The sequence below is a fragment of the Calonectris borealis genome, chromosome Z, assembly GCF_964195595.1.
Source record: "Calonectris borealis chromosome Z, bCalBor7.hap1.2, whole genome shotgun sequence".
Lineage (NCBI taxonomy): Eukaryota > Metazoa > Chordata > Aves > Procellariiformes > Procellariidae > Calonectris > Calonectris borealis.
The window spans coordinates 2,091,047-2,116,180 of record NC_134352.1 but is presented as its reverse complement, the minus strand read 5'-3'; the positions used below and the strand labels follow the sequence as shown (position 1 = coordinate 2,116,180).

Genomic DNA, 25,134 nt, shown 5'->3' with positions numbered 1-25,134 from the left:
ATGGGAAAAAGTATGAAATAACAGTGAGCCAACTTCCTTTTTTAATCGTTTTTCCATTAAAAAAAAACCCCAAGAATTTAAAACAGCCTAATATTTCAGATAATATAATCTAAATGCACCACAAAACCTGTCAGGGAATAATACGTGTGATTTTCCCACTTTCTTCATGGTATAAGCAAATCCAAACCTCCTACTCTTCTTCTTTATTAGTGTTCATATGTACATTCAAAAAGAACTGCAGTCCCTTTAGACTGTGATGATGTCAGATGTTGTAAAATCTTTAGTATCAAGCTGCTCTCCAAACCAACCTAGAGAGATAATAACAACCTAGAAAGTTAAATAAAATGCCAGAGTTTTTCATATTGTACCTGCTGGGAAAAAACACCCCAGTACTCATGCTGTGTGAACCTCCAGTCAGCCCAGCGCATGGCCACTTACAGATGCAATCACCACATCTACCTGAAGTGGTGTTCTAAAACTTGCATTTTTCTGTCCTGATGTGCCACTGCCAGAAAAGAGGCATCTGCGGAGGACGAGGAAAACTGAAGGGTGCAACACCACAGCAGAAACGTGCAGCTGCTGCTAAGACCCAGAAACAGGTGGATTAAACCAAACGATATAAAAGGGAAGATGTGCGTTCGTAGAAGATTAAGGAGGCAAAGTCTGAAGATCAACCTGAACGGGGTGAAGCGCTAGTAAGTCTGTCCAGGAAAAGAAGAGACGGGGCTTTTCATTTCTGCAGCAGGACCGAGGGGCAGGACAGCACGTGCACCAGCATCTCGGGAGTTCACCTCGGGGAGCCAAAAAAGAGATGGAATGAAATAATTTACATCAGAGAGAAGGCAAAGACGTTCAGCGTCAGGTACTTTTCTCAGAGGTTTAGGACAGAAGACTTGTCTCCCGTTACTGCTGATGAATTTCCCCACTGTCTGGAAGAACTCTGGTGAGTATGAGACGGTTCAGACAGAAAACACCTCTACGGAGGTGCGCATCCAGAGGTGACAACTTCTAACTTCTGGGAAGTTTGGGCAACCAGTGAGGAAATGAATAGCTAGGCAAGAAACTAAGGAAAACCAGTTGTCCTGGGTCCTGGAATTAACTGTTGGGATCCGCGGCGTACTCCACACGTTTTAAGGAGGTGGTTGCACAACGGCTTGATAGCCCATCAGCTTTGATAGGCTCAAGGGCTGCACTGAAAGGACGAGCGACGTGTTCTTTGAACACAGTCCTGTGCTTTGGCTTTTTTTTTTCCCTCTTTCAAAGCTAGAATTTGAAGTGAAAAATAAACTGACTGATAAGTATACTGTCTTGCAGAATTTAAAACAGTTGAAACAATGCAGGAAAGGATACTAATACAAAGGAATTTGTTGAGCCAGAAGGAAGTTTCTAGTCAGATATAGGGATAGATGCCAAATATGGTTTTATTTAACATCTTCATTAATGATCTGGAATTAATTAAATTTGCAGGTGACATTAAAGTGGGAGAAACTGCCAAGAGAAGTAAGGCATGAAAGAAATACAAAATGAGCTTCCAAGATTCATAGACCTGTAGCACAAAAGGGATCGTTGTGACAATCTAGTTTGTCATCCCATGCAACAAGGGCCACAACGCAGCTAGATTTAATTTGGAAGAACGTGAGATAATATTGTTGCGGGAGGAAAAATCATCTACTACATTCAGTACCACTGGGGAAAGCGAAATTGAGAGCACTACAATACTCTGAGGGATGCATGACCATTCGTGGGTACCAAATTCAAAGAAACTTTGGAAGAAAAAATCTAGTACCATTTTGGCTGCATTAACCAAAAAGTTGCACAGCTGAAAAAAGGTACTGAAGTTCACCTTGAGCTAACTATAGTAACTGCACTTAAAATATGGAGTTCAATTCTCAGCATACTACCAGAGAAATGTTGACAAATAGTACTGAATTCAGACAGGAATACAAAGAAAAAAAGAAAAAAAAAAGAAGACCTAGTTATATACAGTTGGGCAACAAGAGAACAAGGGGATGGAAGTATGAGAACAATTGCTAAAGGTCAGAAAGCTCTTCATACCAAAAGCTAAAAATACATGTTCACTGTGTAGTGCATGGAATTTAAAACAATGCAAAGAAATTATAAAAATATACAACTAGTGGGATGATGCAACTCTAGAGAAGTCTCTGGAAAGAAATGCAGAAAATGCTGTGCCTTTGACCTCCAAATCCCATAGGATACAAACTCGTCTTTCCAAGTAACTGGACTTCCAAGTAACCCTAACTTTTACCCATCTCCAGTTCTTTGTTCATTTTATAATTAGCATTCCAACTTTGGTGTCAAACTAGAAAATTAATATGAACGCGCCAATGAGATGTAAAGTAATGATGGGTGGTGCCGGCAATTAGTACTCGGTATATTGTTCCAGTCCATGAAACATTGCCCTTCTTTTGGAAGAAGTGGGGAAGGGGCATACGTACGGCCAGCCTCAGACCATGGACTGAGCTGAGTGAAGCATGAGATATTACATTAGCAAATGATTAAGAGGAAGCAAAAAGTAATGAGGCTGAGCAAGTTATCTAGAGCACGGTAACGAGGAGGGATGAATATTCAAAACATGAGCCTGTTCTGGAAGTGGCCGACGCTCGGGCTTTCACTGCAGCCATCCTCTTCTCTCCTCCGGTAGCCAGGCTGAGAGGGCTGGGGATGAACTGAGGAAGGGGATGCCTACAGGGCATTTGAACTAAAGCACCAAAAAATGAAACAGGACGTGCAGCTATGGTGCTCTGAACTGCCTGGTAATCGTTCATCATTTCTCTGTCTCTTCCCGTTAGACGATCCTTCCAGACTGCAAGCACTTCAGGACAAGGCACTACCATGTGATTGCTACCACAATGCAAAGGGAGAATAACAATAAACGGTAGCAAGTGAAAAAACGATGCCAGCGTACACTTGCCAGCTTATTTATTTAGGCTGACAGTGGCCTAAAATGTTTATCTGCTCTGTTAAAATGGGCAATATATGCATATAAATATATATATGTTTATATATGTGTGTATACACACACACACACACTTTTTGTATGTATGTATCGGTAAAAGCCAAATGTCGTCAAGAAGTTGCTCCCAGTACAGCAGGCAGTGACACGTATTAAGATACTTCAGTACTTTTTGCTCAACCCGTCATTTAATTTCCTTACTGCTGCAACCCCTTGCCACGGGATCTGCGATCCCTGTTGCTTTCTACCGCAAGCTGAAGCTTGGGTGTTTCAGAAAGCATTAGCAAATATTGAGTCCGCTACTTCCAAAAACAAGTAAGGAGGGAGAAAACGTGTTTGCAAGCATTGGTGTTTGGGGGTTTGACCTGGTTTTGGTTCAAACTCAGCGCTTCCAGCGGAGTGAGCCGGAGTCAGAGAGGCGCCGACTCCAGAAAAATTAATCCAAACGGGGTCCAATTGTTGGCGGCTGAAAACACGCACCTGCACGCGCTGGCTTTCACAGGAGCACGGACTCCGGGGTCATACAAGGACCGACGGTCCCAGCCAATCACTCACATAACTCCTGCCACGCGTGGGTCACGCCGGGTAGCAGCTTTGCCCCAGTCCTCCTGTTCCCAAACAGGCCTTCCTCATCCAACAGTGAGAAACCTAATTCCACCCTCAATTTATTCATGACCAGTTTTAATCCATTTGTTCCTGTGCCAACATTGTTCTTTGGCTTACACGGCTCTCCCTCCCCGCTGTTTACTCTCCCGATGTATTTGCAGAGTGCTACCAATCCCTCTAAGCTTTCCTTCGCCAGGCTGAACAAGCCATGCTTTTTAAACTCTGCTTCTGTAGCAAACACAGAATAAACGCCGAACCGTCTTCTTCTTCAATAGCTACCAAAGTTAATGTAAGAGCATCAGCAGATTACACAGCTCTTGCTAAGATTGATGAGCCTAGAGGGTGCGGGTACCGTTTCTATGGCTGTATGGATTCTGGCGCTCACGGTAGGTAGGACATCTCCATGTGGCACCACGTGACGGCACCTCCGCGTCGCCTTCATCGTTTCTAGTGCAGTAGGCTCTCCGTCGCTCCGAGCCTACTGACACCTCTTCCCCACATCTCTTCCGGAATGAGTTCATCTTCCCCAATGTCTCAAATTATCTCAGATTAATCTCACCAGCATGCTGCCCGGCATCAATATTTCCCTTCCTGAGATAGAAGGAGCGAACAAATCACAGGATCACATTTGGCTCTTTTGTTGCGTTATCGGGTCATTCACTTACAACCATTAGCGATGAAGCTGCACGTCCAGGAGCTTCTCCATCCCTGCTGTTCCCTGTTGATGAGATCACTCTCCATACACAAATGCAGCTGACTAAGCCAGTCAATGCCTAAGTGTCCTGAAGTTTGTATTATTTCCTTTAATTTCTATTACTGCAGAGATTCTATTTCTGAATACCAACGGTGACTTCATCACTTGATGCCAGGAGCCAGCGTCGTTAGGGCACACTTACTTTGTGTGCCCATGTCAGTAACAGAAATTCTAAAAGAAAACTGCCCCAAGGCTGACCCTAGTCCTGCCCAACCCTTTTACACAACCCACTGCTCTTCCTCCGTTTCTCCTCTTGTCCACCCTCATTTCTCGTTTGACCTTTTTCAGACGAACGAGCGTTTTTCCAAGAAGCACAACAAAGTATAGATGAAATAAATAACCAAAAGCAATTCAGATCCTGGTTTTACTTTTAGACTTATTTTTCTGAGTGTCCCTACCTAAGTCAGACCTGACTCAAAGAGGTGCTAACGTAAGTGTACAACACACAAAAAGGTGAGACCTAAAACAGGTAGAGTTGGGTGCGATGCTTTATCTAAAGACTGGACATACAACCCAAGTTCCCACGAACCTACAAGACAGCATCCCATATTGCTCTCCCAGCTGACATTTAAAGAATGTCCTCTTTTTTTTTTTTTTAGTTTAATGCTCACAAAGCCTTGAAGCACAGTGGTATTTTGCTTTGTTTCTTCACAATATGGATCTTGGTCACCGAGGTGTTTTGCTTCTCAGCTCTCTACTTCCAGCTCTCCCCCATGCTTCCTACAACCATCGCAGATCTGTTATTTCTGCCACACATCAGTAGATGTATTTCGATTTAATACGTCAGCCAGGGGAATTAAGAGTTGCATATCCACAGTACCAGCTCTATGCTCATCAACTCTTGAGCCAAACTAAATATAAAAAATAGGTAGATAGATATATTTATATAAGTATGTATATAAAAAAGCCAAATATAACAAACCATTCAATCTGAAATTTCAGGAAATTAAATTAATGAAAAGCTAATGACAGGTTCACAGCCCAGTCATTAAGGCTCTTAAATTGCATTTTGCCTGTGCCAGAATACTGATGCAGCCTCAGAGACTCCCAGGTAGCTCAGCAGGTGTCCGTTTATCATCGTTATTATTATGGCACCTATCAGCTCTAGCCAGGGTCAGGTCCTCACCATCCTCAGCACAATACCACAGAATGAAGTGGCAGCATATTGCAGCGTGTATCTCAAAATGATGGACCTGAAACTATTTCAAATGGACAAAATTGGCTGATTTTGATGGAATTAGGATGCTACAGTGGATACAGTAATTTCAACAGTGTGTTTTAAGGGCTCTCATTTTAACAAAGCTGCCTAAAAATACACGCACACGTGCGTGCGCACACGCACACTTCTATGTACACCTTTGTGCAAATTGTCAATATATACATCCAACATTTTAGCCAACAAAGACCATAATGAATAGTTTCTCATCTGCACAAAGACAATGAACCTACTTTCCTTCTCCTAATTTAATTGTATTAGATTCCCCCGTGCGCTCTGTATTTTTACAGCAGTATGAATGCTGTAAGCTGGAGATACCACTACCAATTCTCACAATTTTGTCACGATTCCCATGATATTTGGTGTTTTTTTTCTTAAGGATACTATTCAACTGAAATTAAAACAAAAAAGCTACACTTCTGGTTCATAAGGTGCTGAGGAAACCCTTGAAAATGCAAAGGCTGAGATCTCGAGAATATAGGAGGCAGACAGGAGAAATCTTCCATAAAATCTTTTTTTTTTTTTTTTTTTAAATCTCAGGACACTGAATACCTAATTGACAATTTTGAAAGCTTGGATTTAACAATTCCTCTCGTGATTCCGAAATGAGTAGTTGTCATGTGTTTGTTCCAGTGACGGACACGGCTAGTTCTACATGTCACCCAGCGTCCTAGGACCGCCCTTTCCGTCCCCTCTACGTGCAGCCAGCTCTGATGCTGTAATAGATCCGCAGGGGATGGCCACAGCTCTCAGGTAGGCACCGGGGCAGAACACATCTTTTCTCCTGCGCGGGTCTTTCATGCAGGCAATGACAAGGGAAAACATTCTTTTTAAAGCAAAATAATTGTAAACCCACAAAATCTGGCAGAAAAACTCAAAGGAGGCGTTGTACCAGAAACTTATTTTCTGTAAACTAAATATAAAATTGACTCCATCAACTTGAAATTCTCACTTTCTCTTAAATTTCATAAAATTATTATAAGCTAGGAGTTGGGAAAGTTCCACAATTTGCCGTCAACTACAGCAAGCTGCTTCTGAAAATAAATTCCCGACTACACTGTGTAAGGGATAACAGCAGTAAGACGCTGAGATGCGTTCAGGAATCATGGCTTGAGTTTTTCAAAATCGGTAATTAGCAGAACACAGTGACCCAGCAACTATTTTTAGTGCTGTGTATTCAAAAAGTAATTTACGTGTAGATATTATTAGATGCACATTTAATTTCAAACCACAATTACACAAAGTTTTAATTACTAAATATTAAGATACGTTTTAGCATATGGTTTATGATTAGCATTTGTAATTCAAGCTATAAACAATGCAACTAATTACATTTATTGGTGGAACTTTACTTCCCACACATGTTCAATCACTTTCAATTATTCCCCTAGTAATCTATGACCCAGCAAGGTACAGAAATTGTGTGCCTACGTTGCAGTAACTGGGTAACAGTTTCTGTGCATTCAAGCATGATATTACAGACTCACCCTGTTTTTCTTAACATCTCGCAATCACAGACATGCAGAAATGTAGATTAAAAAGCCGCAAAGACCAATAAAAATGTTAGATGCTGTGGCATGTATTTGAAAATTGCAGCCAAGTTTTACGGGTTTGTTTAATGAAGGACTTCCAAACCATAGCCTGATTTTTATGGTGAGATGAAATTTGGAATGAAGGCCAGGTTTGGCCACCGAAGGTTTGTAAACAAAACCGCTCCTCCTTTTACTCCAATTTCACACGCGATGGTCGTATTTGCTCTCTTTTCACTTTGAGTTTCCCACCGAAATGCGTGCCCACATCCCAGCACTGGACTTCAGAATCCCGCAGAGCGAAGGGACGAGGCAGAGCGGAGCCGCTTTTCCTACGCCAGCTCCTTTAGCAGCTGCAAACAAAGGGGCACCTGGAGGCGTCTGCCCCGCAAGGCTGAACGCTGCCCCGCGCTGCTCCGGGAGAGCAGCAGCTCTTCCCACGCGTGGTACGAACGACCACGAACGAGTCTTCGCTTAATATCAGGTTTCCTTGGGTTTCTCTGCCTAGCGCCAGAGCGTCGGGTTTTCATCGAGAGCCTTGCACCACGACGAAGCGACGAGCTGGGGATCTCTGTGACTGCGACGATCGCAAACGATCGGGACAGACCGCGCAGCACTGAACATGCAAACTGAATTTAGAAGATATTCATTGAAAACGCAAATGTTTTTGGACTTTTTTGCTTGTTTTCCTTTTCCCCGCGGGCACAATAAAACGCAGAGGGCCCTGGCAGAAACCTTCGCTCCAAATTAAAGCCACATGCTTCACGCTGCTCTCCTGTAAGAGGCAGGGACGCAGAAGGAGCAGCTGTGCAACAGGTCTCCATAACTCCTGTAACCTACAATTTTATGAATTGGTTGACCCAAAATTCTTGCGCAGCAAGTGTAGAGGTGGTACGGTAGCTGTACGGTGTAGCTGCTCTATCACCCTCATTATCTCCCCTACACAAAGCAGGAAAGAAAGTGAAGTGACCAAATATGTATTTGTCATAAGACAGTAATTGCCCTTCAGCTGCTCCGTTTCTTTTTTTTGAGCTCTTTGTAATTACTAAATGCCATATGGATATAAAGTTGAAGAGAAAGGAGATCATAACAAAATAAAATCTTACCAATTAATATTGTGATAAAATAGTTCAGGGTTTATTTCAGTGATATCTCCTTCAGTGTATGCATTATTTAATTAAACTGCTTTCAGTGGAGCTCAGATATCAAACCACCGCTACCAAAAACCAGGTGTTAATATCCTTTGATTTTTTTAAAAAACAATCGGGCTACATTAAATATACTTCTCAGGTCTAGTTTTGCATGACAGATATGTGATGTGCCAATGGTTCTATATTATATTCTTCCTCTCAGGCATGCATCTCCTGCAGAGACAGCAGACTACAGAAGCTGACCCTTACTGAGACCATCTTGTCTCTCTGACAAAGCTCCTTTTTAACTTCTTACTTACTGGTTGCTTCCTGCGATGGATAAAAACTTTAGCTCAGCTTGTGATAATTTCACAGGCCCTGAGCACCCTGACCCTGGAAGCCCCAGGGTCAGAAGTCAAGTCTTGTTCTGAAACATCTGTGTGCTTCATATTAAAGTAGAACAAAAGTGAAGAAATATCCACCAGTGCGACAAGAGAAACAGGCAAAATGGGAATGACACGTTGGTCATCTGTTACCCATGCCACCTCAAGCCATTGACTGAAATGTGATGGAAAAACCCTCCAAGCCTCCTTCGAATAAGCACTTTGTTTAGGAAACACTGAGAAAGGTCTCCAGTCGATTCTTATTCCCGCCCTGTGCTAAGCGTATGTATCTGCAGGCAACCCAAACAACGTGGCTTTCCAAAACCTAGAGGAATTCTGCTAAAGCTTCACTTTGGACAGAGGAGGCACAACAGAATAACCTGGGCTGAAACACAGGGCAGCTGAAAATCACAGCTCAGGAAAGCCAGGACGGAAGACATGCTCCCTACCCTTCACGCATCTGAGGAGCAACAGGCACAGGCAACGCAACCCGTTTCTTGCCCGAAGTCGTGGTTATAGAAGGAATTATTCATCTTCACTCATTTGGTCTCTTAAAAATGTAGTTTTGAGACTATTTATTGACCTGGTAATAATACACCTGTGGAAAATGATCAGCTGAACTGTTATCAAGTCTCAAATCTGTACATGTGATACATATTTTAAAAACAGTCTTCCAGAAGCACAGTGGAAATCAAAATGGCCTTAATTTCTACAAATGAAAAGGGTTATCAAAAATCTTAAGTTCTTAAAATAATACAAGTGGTCCTGCTCTGGATTCTTCTTGCTACTTAGAGCAGCACAAAATTAAAACCAACACACTCATGCATGCTTTTTCTTAACAAAGGCATTCATCTTACGTTCAGGCAGGAACCACTTTTACTAACTTTCAGTTAGACTCAACTGATGTCTTATCAATTAATGTGTTATAGACTAAAAGAATGTACATATAAGTCTGCTGATTCCTGTGTCTACAAAACCAACTGCAATGTTCTGAAATTTACATTTCCACAATAAACAGGACTTTTTTTTTTTCCAGTTTTCTTCAATAAAACACGTCCTGATTACATCAGCATTTCACAATTAAGTGATGAGATTATAGCTACACTCAAAGAATGGTATACAAGTTCAACAGGCAACTTCGTATACCAGATGGGGTCAACAAATTTGCCTTTAGAGAAAAGGGTGAAAGACAGACAAACTGGATATTCAGCAGTCCCAGCACCAGCGGTAGGGCAGCTTTACACTGAGCAGAGTCCTCCCCACCTTACATCACTGCAGGGTTTATCCAGAGCCTAATAAATGGCAAAAAAGTCTTCAAAGCAACTTCTGCAGACCTTTGTGGAAAAACTGCAAAATTGAGTAAAACCCCCAGATTTCCCCGCATGTTCAGTTCCAATCTATATACAAAAAGGTGCATTTGTTAATGTGACTTTGCTTTAAAACTGTTCTTATATGTTCTCAGTCTTCACCTCCAGTCCTTCTAGCCCAGAGCAGAAACTCATGGAGTGCTGCCTTTCGGTACGTAGCCTGGACAAGGAGGATCCAATGCGTTTTGTTTTCGCACAGTCTTTCAGGTTCGTGCACACTTGGGACCTTATTGTCTAACTCAAAAACAGAGAAAAATGTAGTGACCCTCCAGTCGCAAAGAAATCCTCACAGATCTGTATCTGACCATTGGTTCAAAGTTGTTCCTAAGCGGCTGCTTTCAAGAAGGTGATCACAAAGAATTTAAAAAATCTGTGAAAGACTTCAGGAAAGAAGGCAATGGAGACGTCACACTTACCAACTCTACAAAGGCAAGTCCACCATAACTGTGAGCAACAAAAAACACGTTCTCTGCCGCTGACTGGGAAATAAAATGGTCCCAAACATAAATTGCATGTTCTTCTGGAGATCCATTATCCTGCAGGAAGAAATTACGTTTGCGACAATTACCTTTTAAAAACTGGCAATTCTGTCTAAAAGCAACTTGTTCCTATATGTTAAAATGTTTTGTTAAAACAAACCTCAAATGAATATACTCTAGCGTCAAAAAAAGAACAGATTCATTTGTCTAAATAAAAGAAATTCAAGACTGTAATTTAAAGGCAGTAAAACTGTTGCTTTATTTGGCTTATTTTAATAAATACAACAAAAATTATGCATCTGCAAAATTTTGTCTAAATACCATGATGGCAATTCAGCTAAACAGAGGCATTCAAATAAATTATGAGCCACTGCTCTGATTTTCATTCTTTTGACAACTCTTTGTCAAATGTTTGTTCACTGATGGTTTGTTTAAAGTAGTTAAGCCTTAGTCTGATAAAACAAATAAAAACAAGGAGGAACAATACAAATATAATTTCAGTCTTTACAATTTTTTCATATTGTGGGCCAACGGTATTAAATCACGGTATTTGCAATTACTCTTTTAAATGCTACTTTTTGCAACTGCAGACTATGAGATACAGCGCAGACCCAACACCTCTTGACTGCTTACACGTTCGCCATCGCTTTGGAGCCTCTGGTAGTTCGGGGAGTGTTTTGTCTTATTATTGAACATGAATTTGTGAACGCCGGTCAACGTAAGAGTCACCGAAGGCACTGGGATGATTTACACTGGTTTTAGGGCACTCTCCTCAAACGTGGGGTTGTGCGCTCCCACCTCTACCTCAGCGGCTCTCGGACAGCCGCGTACCCCTCTACATTTATTTACTCAGGTTGTCCGTGTCGTAACTACCAGCCTGTCTGGTCTCAGGTGACAAGAGTAAGACGCTTTGCTAGCTCCCCAGCCCCACCAGGACTTCACACCTCTCCAGCACAACGCCGCAGGCGCTTTCCAGGCTCTCCTGTGCCAGAGAGCGCTGATCAGTCAAGGTCACGCCATTCCCTACAGTTTGCATCCCTTTCCCCTTTGCTCTGCTCCGCCAACAACTTCATACCCCGAGGTGACCTGGACGCAGACCACAAAAGCCTCAGTTCCTTGGGGAAAATAAAGCACAAACCAGCAAAAGCCACTGGCAATCAGAAGATGCTAATTACGTAGTGTGAATTACTGTAACTTTACCAAGAACGCTGAAGTGATTTAGGTCTTATCCCATTCTGAAATGCAGTTTTGGGAATTTAAGCTCTTACGAGTGTCTAAAATCAATGGGAAGACAGACAACTAAATAACGTGGTGGATTTAGGCTATTACTTCTATTCTCACGCCCGGTTTCCTAAATAAGAGTGAGATGGCTACAAATCTTTATGGATCTGGACCCAAAGCTTTTAAAACAATTATGTGCTTTTAAATTTTTTTTCTCTAAGGTAGCAGCGATTAAAACATATTTATCAAATTTGCCAAAAAGCACTGAAGGTATTCTTCTTAATCCTGGACAGATTCTGCTCTTGATTGACTATGACAGAACGTAGTTTTAACTAATTATGTATCCGCTATTGTAAACCACCTCAGCGTGAGAAAGGGCTTATTTTCTTTCAACCCTGTTTTGAAATTTGATTGTAGAGATAGGTAAAGGAGGTAAAGACTCCTCCCTTTGTGAGGAAAGAGGGAAGTTTTTCAAAAGAAATTTCATAAAGAAAATATGATTGACAGACCAGTTATTAAGATAAAGCTGAGGGACAACTTGAACTGGAGTTTCCCACGGAAAAGTGATGTACTCTAATTACGATACATATGGAAAAGGCACATTAAAACACCAGGAGGGTTTAAAAATGACTAACTAAAAGATTTATTTTAGTTAAATATTCAGAAGATATTGTTTTTAAATAATACCGTTACCATTAATTCTTATAACAGCAATTTTTGTACAGGTACATAAGCCTGGTTTAACGTTCTGACAAAAAGAAGAGGTTGTTTCTGGTTAATATTGCGTTTTCAGGTATTTTGTATTTATTATTCTACATGCTGATTTTCTATTTCTATTTTCTATTATTCTACATGCACACAATTTTAGGGCTTCCACAAGACTAACACAGCAGCAAGAAGCTTCTGAAGGATTCAGAAACTCAGCCTGAAAAACCTTCCACCAATTAAAGCATAACCAGTGGTCTAGTAAACCAAATCATTAACTGCACAGCTTCACAGTCCAGTACAAAGACTCAATAGGATTTTAAAAAAGCAAAAAGAAATGAGCTAGAACGAGTTAGATATAGACTGTAACCACAGTTTCCTTTGTTACCGGTGAAAAAAACCCAGAAAATGTCAGGATAAACTGTATTGCTGTACATGCTCTGCTAAACCCTAAACAAGGTAAGAAACGCACATATGCGCGAGAAGGAGCTCGGAGGAGTCGTGTATGTTTAGAAGGAAAGCTCTTTCTTCAGAGCATCTGCTTATTTTTTCCACTTGTAACAAGCCCATATTTTAAACAACTCGGACGGAGAATAAACCAGCGCCGTGTCCGTACAAGAAACATCTGGCTGCGGGAGCGGGCACTGCCGACTGCAGAATTTGGCCGGTCTCCTTAGGATTTCGAATTGTGCTGGGTCCGTGAGGACCAAGGGATTAACCTCCTCTGCCTGGCCTGGGTTGAATTATGAGGCTGTATGCTGCAGTTTCGGTGTGAAAGGTGACAGTTTCGGGCAGCTGTTGCTTTCCTTCTTTTCATTGCAGCTAAATACAATGCACTTGTACACTACCTTGTTAAATTATTTGATAAAGCGGGGGCCTCTTGGTCATGCTTTACATAATTACCTATATGATTGTACAGAAAGGAATGGAGAAATCACGCTATACAGCTCCGAAGGCAGCTGAGGCTGAATGCGTTCTCATTTGTGAAACAGGCTGAGAGGGAAAGGTGCTGGGAAACTGAACTTAAATTTCCAGCTGGTGAAAGCTGGTCATCTCTAACCGGTAACTCTATGTCTAAATAAGCAGTCTGATTTTTTGGAGGTGTGGAAGTCATAGCTGTGGGTCTTCATCCCTCTGAAAATCTGCCCGCTCCCCCCAATATATATAATCAGAAATAAAAGGAAAAAAAAATGGATAACCGTGTTACATGAAAAGGCCTCCGCGCTTAACCAATGCAAAGTGACCCAAAACCAGGCAATTGTGGGGCGGCTGCAGACCAGGCACCTCCCAACTCTGCTCCTGCACCCCAGCTCCGTGGCAGGGAACAGAGCAGAGGCTCCGAGCAGAGAAGGGACAACCTTCACTGCGCTCCCATCGTGCAAAATCTCACCTGCCTCCGCTTTTAAAGCAATACTGTCCGTAAGATTTACCCTTAATTCACTAATAAATGAAAAGACGTCTCTGCATTTTTCCTAATAACTGTTGTATTTTAGTCCTTCTCACTGATAAAAATAGAGCGAATATACCTCATTTGCCATCAGTGACTACCAATGCTACGGAGATTATCAGATATTGAACACCTGTCATACTTGCATGCAGCAAATCCCACTGAAGATTGCCTTGGAGATAAAGGTGGTTAAAATCATTTAACACAAGTATTGCCGAGGTATTTTAGATTGCTGATGTTATATTTATTCCTCTTCCTGAATGCTAGAGGAGGCACGCATTTCTGGAACCTGCTATAAAAGGGGCATCCATAAAAGCAGTATAGAACATAATACAGAATAGCCAGATATTAGCTGCCGATTCAATGACAGCTGCATGGGGCTAATCCAAAAGATGCTCTTGCCACATGGACATGCTCCTTTTGAATGAGAAATTATCATCGAGCATTTGCAAATAGAATGAAATTTTATTTCATGTGGAAGAGACGAGTATTCACAAATACTGGTTTAAGAAAAGATTCCTTTTTCCAGTGATAAACCACTTTTTTTTCAGTATTTTTTAAACACTATCTCTTAACCATGTGTAAAAAGTGCCTCAGTTTTTAAACCAAAATAGTGATTGCTCAGAAAATGATCATAAATAGTTAATATGGAGCTTTTCATTTTAATATCAAAAGTTTAATCAACTAGTTTAATAGTACAGTCTATGAAAATAATATGACAAAGATTAATAAATTCGTGTTTCTCATATATATGAAGCCATTTAATATCCCAGGGCCAGAACGTCTCCTACAGCTGCTTGAAGCAGCAGCTTGTGGTAGGGAAGAGGTTGCCGGTCACCGATCTGCTCAGCCTCGACTCAAGTCCTGGCATGGGTTAGGGACGACCTGGGCTGCTGGGCTTGGTTTTAGGGGGACCTCACACCAAGAATGGCAGCCCATCACTACGCTGTCTCGGGGTCTATGCAACACTAACAGAAACACGCTTGTATGAAATTCTGCTCCTCGTCTCGTTTTAATAAGAGGTTTTGCTTTGAGAAAACTGGCTTGCAGATTTAAAATTCTCTCTGTAATAGTTTTTAAGTCCCTGAAAACCCCAAATGACTGTGGGTAAATTCTCAGGTCATCCATTGGGCAAAAAAGCGGAGTAAGAGACCACCGATTTCGGTCTGTCATTTTTTTCAACACTGCTAGCGTTAGGAGTTGAGAGGTATATAACATTTTAATGGCTGGAGCCATTAGGAATACGCAGATAAGCAGTGTGCACACAGTGAATACGGTGTTACGTTCTGTTGCATTCAAAAAACAGGTTGGATTTACTAATGTAATATCATAGTCATTCACTGTTAAATACCAAGCTGAAGTGATGCAGCAACCGAAGCCTTATCAACTATGCCAGATTCTAACACCTAGACATTGCAAGGTCTGCAGTTATGATGGACTACCTGAGTTGATAACACATGGAATTATCTAAACAACATTTGCATATTTGTGTAATTATTTCCTAAGGTTAATTAGCTCCTGCAAAGCAGCTTGCCCTTTGAGACTGCTTACTGTGACAGGTTCACATATTTCCTGTTTCAATGCCAAATTTTACTTTTTTTTTGTTGTTGTTTTGTTTTTTTTAAGTAACCTGTTGCTGGAAAGTTACAGATGGGGCAAGAGCTGGAGGCCTTGAACTACTATAGACTTTATGGGGGCAGAGCAGCTCACGTCCTATCTTAAACCTCTAATTCATCAAAACTCAAAAAAATCAAATCAAGAAAATCAAATTAGTTTTAAGCTCCAGTGACAGCTCTCTCCTTTTGCTTTGTTTTTTTTAAATTAAGGAGTTGGAATCACATTTTTCTGCGACAAGTGAAAAGCGAAATGCATACAAATAGGGAAATATGCCATACAACTGAATAGCTTTTTAACAATTTACTTGAAGGTGGTTTCTATAATTACCGCTTATCACAGCAAAACAATTTCTCCTTCTAGCTCGATGAGCTACTGTAAACAAGTATGGTACATGTGTTAAATGCGGGAGAACAGAACTGCACGCTGGCTGGGAGGCAGAGGGATGGAGGCGGCTCAGGTCTCCTTCCCTGGAGGCGTTAGATCCTTCCCCACCAGCAGGACCTTTGCAGTTGTGTACCACTCGTCCCACTGCCTCGGTGAGCCCCGGGGCAGGCAAACTTTGGCAATTCCCTCAACCATTCCGAAAAATCATTAAATTACAACTAATATATAACATAAGTATCCCAATATAAAAACATAACCTAGAAGTAGCAGTCTGTCACCGAAACAATGAGGATGAAATAGTGTTTTCACTGGCGACTGGCTAATACTGGTATCTTCTGTACAATAAAAGATATATTTTTCTGTACAGAAAACTCTGCTTTATTAAAAAAACCCTGTATGTTTGAAGGTCTGAAATGAACAGCAAAGGGATACAATTTGTTCCCTGCCAGTATGCAGTTCTTGATTATCATAACCTGACTCACACCACCACCACATTTTGCAGCACTCTTAGGTAATGGACCCAGTAAAAATTAAATGGATTTCACTGGAAACTTTCTAGAAGACAACACTTTCAAAAGCAAGTTAATATACGTATGCTTGTATATGTATGTACGTGTATATAGAAATCAGAAGGCATGTGTGGCAAATGTTGAACACAAATGAATGGGGAAGATTTGAATCCATGCTCCTGCCATGGCAGGATTTGTGAAGCTCTGGCCTAATTAGTACCCAATAAGTCAAGAGAAACTCTGTCACTTGCTTTAATACCAGAGCAGCTAAAAACAATTTTTCAGTCCTTTGAAGGACCCAGTAGCCCAGAGATGGGCACTTGGGGTTTGCCACCACTGGGAATACCCCGTCTTGCCCCTCACAGCTCTGCTGTCCTCCTCATCTCCTCCCATCACCGCACTGCCTTCTCCTCTGTGCTTGCTTTTACACTTTACTCCCCTTTAGACACTTTCCCTCCTTTCACAACCCTCAAATTAAAAAAAAAGGTGATATCGAGCCCCTTCTGCTGCAGCACCTCCTGTTCTGGCATGACCCTTTTCCAGCAGCTGCCCTCTCTTCTTCCTCCCCCACCAGCCTGACGAGTCCTGAATGATGCTCATCACCTGCTGCGTTTTCCTCACTCCTTTTGCAAATATTTGCCTTACATGAGACAAAACCTGTTTCATTATGGTGGAACATAATGAAACCATATGATGGTTTATTATCACCAGAGCCGCTCCAAAACCTTAGCACAGAACAAGGTCTAAGAGGCTCTGAAGGCAAGAAAGTGGGAACAGAAGCCAAAAAAACAGCCAGCATGTGATTTTTTTTCCCCAAAGACAGCAGCTATGGTATTACAACCAAAGAGGAGGAAAGTAAGGAAAGGATAGAAACTGAAAACAGGAAGAAAGTGGAAGCAAAGATCTCGTATTAATATTTTTCTGCAGCATGAGTACCTGAAGACAAGACTTTAAAGTGTCTAGCTCAGGCCATTTAACAAGATTTCATCTTTAATGGAGAAAATTCCAGTGTATTAGGAAGCATCCCATCTATCTGAAAATCTTTTTTACCGCTTTAATTTCAGAGTTGAGAAAACTCTTGCACAGATATTTCAAAGAATCATAGAATCATCGTTTCTGCAAAGTTTCCTACTGCAGCCCAAAAGGTGATCCCAGGAGGCAGCAGGACATTTTACCAACAGTAGGAATTGTATTTCTGCTTTACTTACTGAAATGGGCTACCTATATGGAGATAGACATACGTGAAGATGGGTTGGCTCTTGCAGAACTCTTAAATAACTGGATTTTCAGGAAGGATGGCGATGGACTGCCTTCTACTACAGCTGTATGAAAGAAGACAAAAGGAGGCTGCGGAAGAAAGCAGATGAGGGTAACGACATCAAGATCGTCTCAGCGGCAAAGCAGCTTCTGGAGGAGAAGACACAGGAGCAAAAGTGACGGTGGAGGGAAATTTGTAACAACTCTTAAATCTGACAACATGCATCTGAAATTCATTTTAGCAGGTCCTGCTAGGAGCACTGGGAAGCAAGGACAATGAAGACTGGGCAGTGGGTCAAGGGGGTTATTCTAGTTGCTGCGTCCTGAGTCGAGTCAGAAAGAGACAACTTGAGAGAAAACAAGAGGGGAAGAGAGAAAATCATAGACAACTGATGCTTTGGCCTTGAAAATTTGAATGGAGGAGACATTTCTTTCCCCCCTTCTTCTACAGGCTCTGAATGGATTTTATATGCATACTTTGCCGCATTAAAACAACAAAACCCAGCAGGATTTGATCAGCTGTGCAGGTGGCAGAGCGGGTTCATGGTCACCAACGTCTGGTGTAGCTCTATGGAAACACAGAGCATCGAATCTGCAAAGGTTCAACACTAAAATAATGTAAATGCATTACTGGTGAGTGATGTTATTTTATTCAGCAACTGCATTCATATGCATTCAGAAACAGTCACATTGTATTTTTCCTTACTTATGACCTTAGCAGGGATTAAAGCAAGAGCCTTCAGAGGTAAAAACGCCAGCCTCTTCCACTTATCTCGCAGGAATAATTGGGGAAATAAAAAGACTATATTATCTTTTTAAGGACACTTTCTGAGACGGGGGCAAGATATATTCTCTGGCAGCAGGTAGTAGCTGCTTCTGAGACAGAAGGAGAGACCGGGTATCACAATAGCTAAGTCTGGTCATTTGCGGAGTCGCAGATATAAATAGCATAGCCAAGGTTATTATTTGGCACGTGCCTTCGGAAAGCAATATGGCAAAGTGACTTAAGGTTGCATTTTTCATATTACGGATCTCAGCCTTATTCCCAGATCTATTTGAGGTGATTCTGTGTAATTTCTTGTGCCTATTTTATTTGTGAAGTGGGCCAGTGATGGAAGTGTTCCCAATATTGCTTATGAAGCCCTAGTAATAAAGATGTTGTGTGTATACAGTCAGCAGCAGAAAGGAAGACCAGAAGTCTTTCGTATCGCAGTTAAATACACATCGTATTAAGTTGGAGAGTAGTCCCACCTCCAAAACTCACGACAATTTATCAGGAAAGCAGGCAATCTCGACAGACCTGCTAAACGAGTAAGTATTACGTGAAATGTGCAATATCTGGCATATCTTTTAGCCAAATAAAAGATGTAAAACAAAAATGCATTTGGCAGACTGACACAATATTTAAACTGTCACCATCAGTGCGAAGGGGATGAAGGGCTGGCTTGGGAGGAGGCAGCGATACCCACGCTTTGCTATGGCGTGACTGCTGACGTTAGGTTTAAAATGACAAGTTTCAGCTAACGCAGGACTGACACTGTCTAGCCAGGTTTTTTACATTTCGTATTTTAGCCCCTCCCCGGGGCCCCTGTTCTCCCCAGCTCCCACCGCAATTACCATCCAGGACAACTGCGGATCCTGTCCCACTTTTCCCACTTCAGACGCGAGCTGGGCTTTCCCTGGTGATGGTGGTCAGGAAATAAAATTCAGAGCTATGCTATATATATGTGGGAGTGGAGGGAGCTCGGAGCCTAACCTCCCCTGGGGCAGCAGGAGGGAGTTACTTTTCACTTTTATATCCAGCTTTACTGCACACAAGAGAAAAAACGAAGAAACTCCAAGCCATAGAAGAGTTTTCCCAGCTAAGCCCTCAACTAATACAGTTCCTGACCAATAACCTAGAGCTACTTCTGAATCAAAAAAACCCCAAACCTGCTCTCTCCTCCTGTCTCCAAAGTGATCCAACCACCTCTGCTGAGTGAGGAACAAGCTGACCCTGGAAATCAGAACCCTCTTTCCACCCTCTCGGCCACAGGACCTGCCTCCAAGCCCTCATTTATAATATTTCAACAGGCAAACAATGGCCTGAAGCCACGGACTGAAGTCGTCAGCGCCCACAGCTGTTCTTCACAGAGCTGCCAGTGGTCTCAGCTGCACTAATGCATCGCCGACCTAATACTATATTTCAGTTTTGGCAAACGTAGGTCTTCGCAGGAGGTCTTCAGAGCGCCGCCGTGTCAGGACCTCTCAGATGTGACACGAATACATGAGCGTTTTTAAAAGGTTCGCGTTGCAGGTGAAATTTCTTAGATTGGCATTTGAACTGAAAGTCGAGCACGGTGAGTGTGGCTGCGGATCCGTGCAAAAATAAACAAAGAACGCAGCAAACGTTACCCGGGTTGTTCAATCCACAACGACTCCACGCAGCAAAGACTCAGTCTTTTTGCAGGGTGAATATTCTCTGCTGCGAGGTTGCTCTGTACAAATGCCCTCCTTATTTCTTCAGATTTTTATTAGGAAATTCAAGGCACTTTGTAACTTGAAGGGGTTTGCTGTCTATAAAGTAAAACTCAGATCTCAGGCTAAATTAATTAAGTCTCAAAAGGTATCATAGCATCATCTCCCTGGTTAAAGTATCTGCTTGTCAGCCAGGGTAAGACAACTTTGTCAGGCTGTTGTTCCAGCCTGGATTTTCCCGTTACGACTTCTGCTGGAGTCTGGCATCTCCTGTCATCACCACCCAACCGTCTTCTGGTAAAGTGCAGGAAAGGGGACCGAAAAGAAGAAAAATTCAGACAAAATCAGTTTCTCAGTGGCGCTTAATTATCATCTCCAGCAAAAGCTTGGGGGTTGTATTTTAAATGACTGGTTGGTTTTTTTTTTTAGTGGCCAGTTGCTCCCGATTGAGCTGAAGAGTAAATAGTTAAAAGCCTTCCTTCAAAACAGATCTTGCCCCTGAATATCAGCAGTATCCTTTTTGTTTATATTGTTTGAAAACTGACAGACGCGGTAGGAGCCACCTAAGCTAATTATTTTATCATTAAGACAAGAATGTAAATAAACACAAATATGACATTTGTCTTTTTTAGTCTGGGGACAAGAACATTGCTGACTCACCGAGAGGAAAGAGGTGCAGGAGAAGAGAATAGGAGGAAGGAGGGAAATGAATCAAAGGAAGTTTTACTTCAGAAAAAAAAAACTAATTTCCCTTTTAGCTCTCTGACAGACTTTTGGCTTTTTGCTTTTTTGATATTTTTTCCCCTTTCCATATAACTTGCAGGGTTCCAGGTGAAGGAAGCCTGAATTTGAAGCAGCATCTTCTGGCAAAGAGCTTGGAAATCCTGCATGGGGAAACTCGTCAGACTGGAGGTGTAATAACAATTCCTCAGACCAGTCCTGTCTACACAGTCGTGCCATGACTATTGACAAATACCTGTGCAGTTCACATGAAAATCCCCAACATTTTCTTGGAGCCAAGACGCTCCAAGCATGGTCTCTGCCAGCCTCTGCAGGTGGACTTCCATATTCTAATTTAAATAACAACTGGAGCGGTTTGGCCAAAGAGACTCCAGTTGGTAAAAATACCCGAAGACTGGGGCAGTTGCATTTCAGTACAATCCCTACATTTTACATGCATTTTTTTATGTCTCCTCATACTTTTTTCTTTCCAAACTACTTAATCTCAGGGATCGCGATTCTGCCCACAATGTATTTCCGCCTAACGTAACGAACATCACCAAAGACGGCCTTTTGTGTGATCAAATTATGGGAACAAAAGAGCATTTCTAAAACAAACCGTCAGGTTGTATCTTTGCAGCTGTCTTCCCTACCAGTCATGTTTCTGGCAATTAATAGATTAATTCTGGGGACAAGTAAACAAAAATGAATACAATACTTTTACAAAAAGAATTATATTCATAAGACACAAAGAGAGATCATGCCAGTTGTTCAAATGATAACATGCATTTTTCTAAACACTAAAAACAATTTCTTTTGAAACGAATGCATCTGAAACATTCAAAAACTCCTAATGGAAGTCATGCAGAAGTGTTATTTTTCTATTTCCTAAAGTACTTAAAGACTATTTTACTTTCCAGTTCTTTCAATCTGTTTATATGTTGTAATGAGAAACAGACTTTTTTTTTAACCATGCTATTGCAAGAAAAATAGCATTTTGGCCAAGAAAAATGCAGATTTCCCCACCACAGGAAACAATGAATCTAACAAACTTCAACACATTTAAGTAAAACAACAACTTAGTATTTTCGTTAACAGCTATGGTTTCAGAACAAAGCTCAGCTGTAAAGTCTCTGTTACGGAGTTTATATCTCTTACACAAGTTAAACTAAATAGAACAGCTTTGCCCTGTATTTTTCTTCTTGACGTCTCTGTCTCTATTTATTACATACACTCAAGAGCAGTTATTTAAGTGAAAGAAAGATTTAACAGGCTCAAAGCTATTTGATTTCTCCTAATAAAGACAGCAAAGTGCTCCGTGCTTTAAGTAAACTGATATACTATTTATTTAATGTACAGTTATAAAGATTTGCTGAAGTGCCTTAATATGTACTATAATTAATCATATTTGAAGTAACTGCCATTAGCTTATAAAATAATTACCTAAACAGATGACAAACACAATCTGAAATTCAGATTTGCGTTTTCTGTTGGTTCTCGTTTCAATAATTTGAAAAGCTGAATGTTGAGCTACTCAAGCTTAACTCTGCTTCTCGGTTTTCCCGTCCAGACCCACCTCCGTTATTTCTGTTTCGCAATAACGTAAGCTAGGAAATGATCTTTAGTCCTGACGAGTCGCTCAACCACCTCAGGACCTGCTCGCTTTACCTCTGGCTTGAACCCCGCGACGCCCTCGCGCCGGCTCTCTTCCGCTCAGAGGAGCGAGGGCGTTGGCGTTGCAGCGGCGGTGCATCGCCGCCGCCGCAGATCGTTAGACATTAGATCACTAGCAATTTTCTTCTAACGCGGTGTCATTTTCTAACAACTCAAAACATCCAACTACATAACAGACAGGCTGTGTTTTAAATTAGCACAAATGCTAAAGCCAGGAAATGTAATTCTCAGGATATCGGAACAAAAGGTTCAGAGGAAAAAGAATTCTTATATACCACAAGATTATCAGGACTAGACTGTCACACCGTGACCTTGCTGGCGTCTAGCTAATCTGACAATATTTGGCAGAGCATTGTTTCAAATCAATAACTAATTAACAAAGTACAAAAGAAGTTGTACTGTTTTTGAGGTTCCTTGTTAAAAATGGCTTTTGGTTGCACATGGGCAGAAAGGTCGCTTTTATGACATCTTCACGAGTCTTTCAACATCTTGCCACTGTCAGATTAAATTACTTTTAGCAATTAATTGTCATAAGTTAAAACAGAAGCACATTTGTTACAGCAGGTTGTCATAATGACATGGTGAGCAGTTGTTTTGATATGAATTTCTTCCACTGACCCTCTATCATATCTTAATTTTTTTGGTTGACCTAACTGGAAAATTGGGAGCAATCTTCTAACTCAGGCGGCACAGGCCAAACATTGGGGGTCTTATTGAGATTATAGACTAAATAACAGAACAGAAATTCCCGAGATAACTGAAGATCTGGAGAATAATATATATCTTCCATAGAATATGTAACCTATGGTGTCTACGTTGGTGGGTGGGATACAAAAAATAAACCCTCCAAAAAACACAGGGATGCAGCTTTTGTTACTGTTAAAAATGGTTCCTGTTGCCATTTTAATCTTTATTAGCCAACACCATTTGTTTGATGTGTTTTAAAACAAGGATTAAGTGATTTCAACGTCTGCAACCTGCACTCATTCAAACCGTTAGTTTTGGAGGCTTTGACCTTACTGTGCTGTACTTAAAAATAACTGCACCCTTTAAATTTCCTTTTGATAAACTGCCCTGTATCACGATGCACACATATTATCCTTCCTACAGATCAGTCTTCCAACATTTCTTGTCAAATTTTTTATGAGTTTGCTATAAAACATTACATCAGGATGAAAACAGACAACAACCCTAACAAACCCTCCCTGTATTTATTTGACAAATGCTAAATCCCATTTCAGCTGTTTGCTGGGCTTTGCCACTCCATTTGCCCACTCCATTACCAGAACGTCTCTGAAAAAAAATCCAGTTTGCTCATCAACGATGGTGCAAACCCAATAAAATTTATCAGAAGAAGATAGAAGCATTATTGATTGAGCACCTCCTCCTGCTTAATATTCCGGGTCTTTCTTCTGTGAGGTGGAGCAGACATCCACCTGCACCCGTCCGCGGAGGACCCCACGCCGGGGAAGAGGCGAGGAGGAAGGGGCAGCAGAGACAAGGTGTGATGGACCGACCCCAACCCCCATTCCCCGTCCCCTGCGCCGCGTGGGGGGAGGAGGGAGAGTGATGTTGAGCCTGGGAAGAAGGGAGGGGTGGGGGGAAGGTGTTCTAAGATTGTTCTTATTTCTCATTGTCCTGCTCTGTTGGCAATAAATTAAATTAACTTCCCCCAAGTTTTGCCCGTGATGGTAATTGCTGGATGATCTCCCCGTCCTTATCCCGACCAACAAGCCTTTTGTCGTATTTTCTCTCCCCTGTCCAGTTGAGGAGGGGTATGATGAAGTGGCTGGGTGGGCACCTGACAGCCAGCCAAGGTCAACCCACCACATCCCCACATTGCCACAAAACGTCCCAGTGCTTGGGGACAGGGAATGAAGTGTGGATAAACGGGGAAAGAGAAGCAGGACTGACTCCATCCTGCACCAGAGAAGAAAGAGATTGGGCAGAAGAACGGACCTGGGCAACTGCAGGATCTGTCCTTAATGGTGGCAGCAGAAAAGTTGTAACCCCAAGAACGGTCTGGGTAAGTTGTCTCTGATCCTGGATGTCCTGTAGGAGCTGATTAGTCAGATCTTCAGGCTAACTGAGATTTTGGAAGAGCTCTGATAGCTCTTATGATTAACAACAGTTGAACACTGTTTAACAATCCACGTTTAACATATTTTGCTATTTTTGTAGGTTAGCTCTGTTAGTGCAAATGTTTCTATACTAACATATTTTAAACCTTAAATCTTGTTTAGTAATAAAGCTGACAATGAGCGGTAAGAACAGATAGTTGCCAGGTACCAGATGTCCTGGAAATCCCCCAAACTGTGATCACATTCACTGTGCCCGATGTCCCAGTACAATGCCAGAATACCCAGAACTGGCTCTCCACCAAGCAGCATGGATTAGTTTTGGAGGTGGCAACGTAGGTGTCTGCATGAGCAGACTTCTTCCAATGAACAGCATTCACAGAAAACTGGACAGGAGTATCTTAAATAAATCGTAAACCTTTATGAACATAGGGAGAGAAACCGGGGGCCTGTCCAAGGGCTTCAAGGCAACCTGTAGTTAAGGCACTGGCCTGCAGCTGAGATAGAGATTCAGGTCTCACTTTGATATCAACAATGTAGACAAAATCTTCCAAGAAGCGCTTGTGCACAGGCTTAATTAAACCACTGTTCACAAATGCTTTAATAAAGTTGCAGCCTTTTTAATTC

General features: G+C 41.7%; 1 protein-coding gene across 3 annotated transcripts in view; it reads right to left on the bottom strand.

The window, feature by feature from the left end:
- ARB2A (ARB2 cotranscriptional regulator A) overlaps window positions 1–25,134 on the bottom strand; it is a 269,602-nt gene that overhangs the window by 102,175 nt on the left and 142,293 nt on the right. For all 3 annotated transcript variants that reach the window (XM_075136555.1, XM_075136554.1, XM_075136553.1), the window contains exon 8: window positions 10,376–10,495. In XM_075136555.1, coding sequence (XP_074992656.1) covers window positions 10,376–10,495 — 120 coding nt within the window. The remainder of the gene's footprint in view (window positions 1–10,375; window positions 10,496–25,134) is intronic.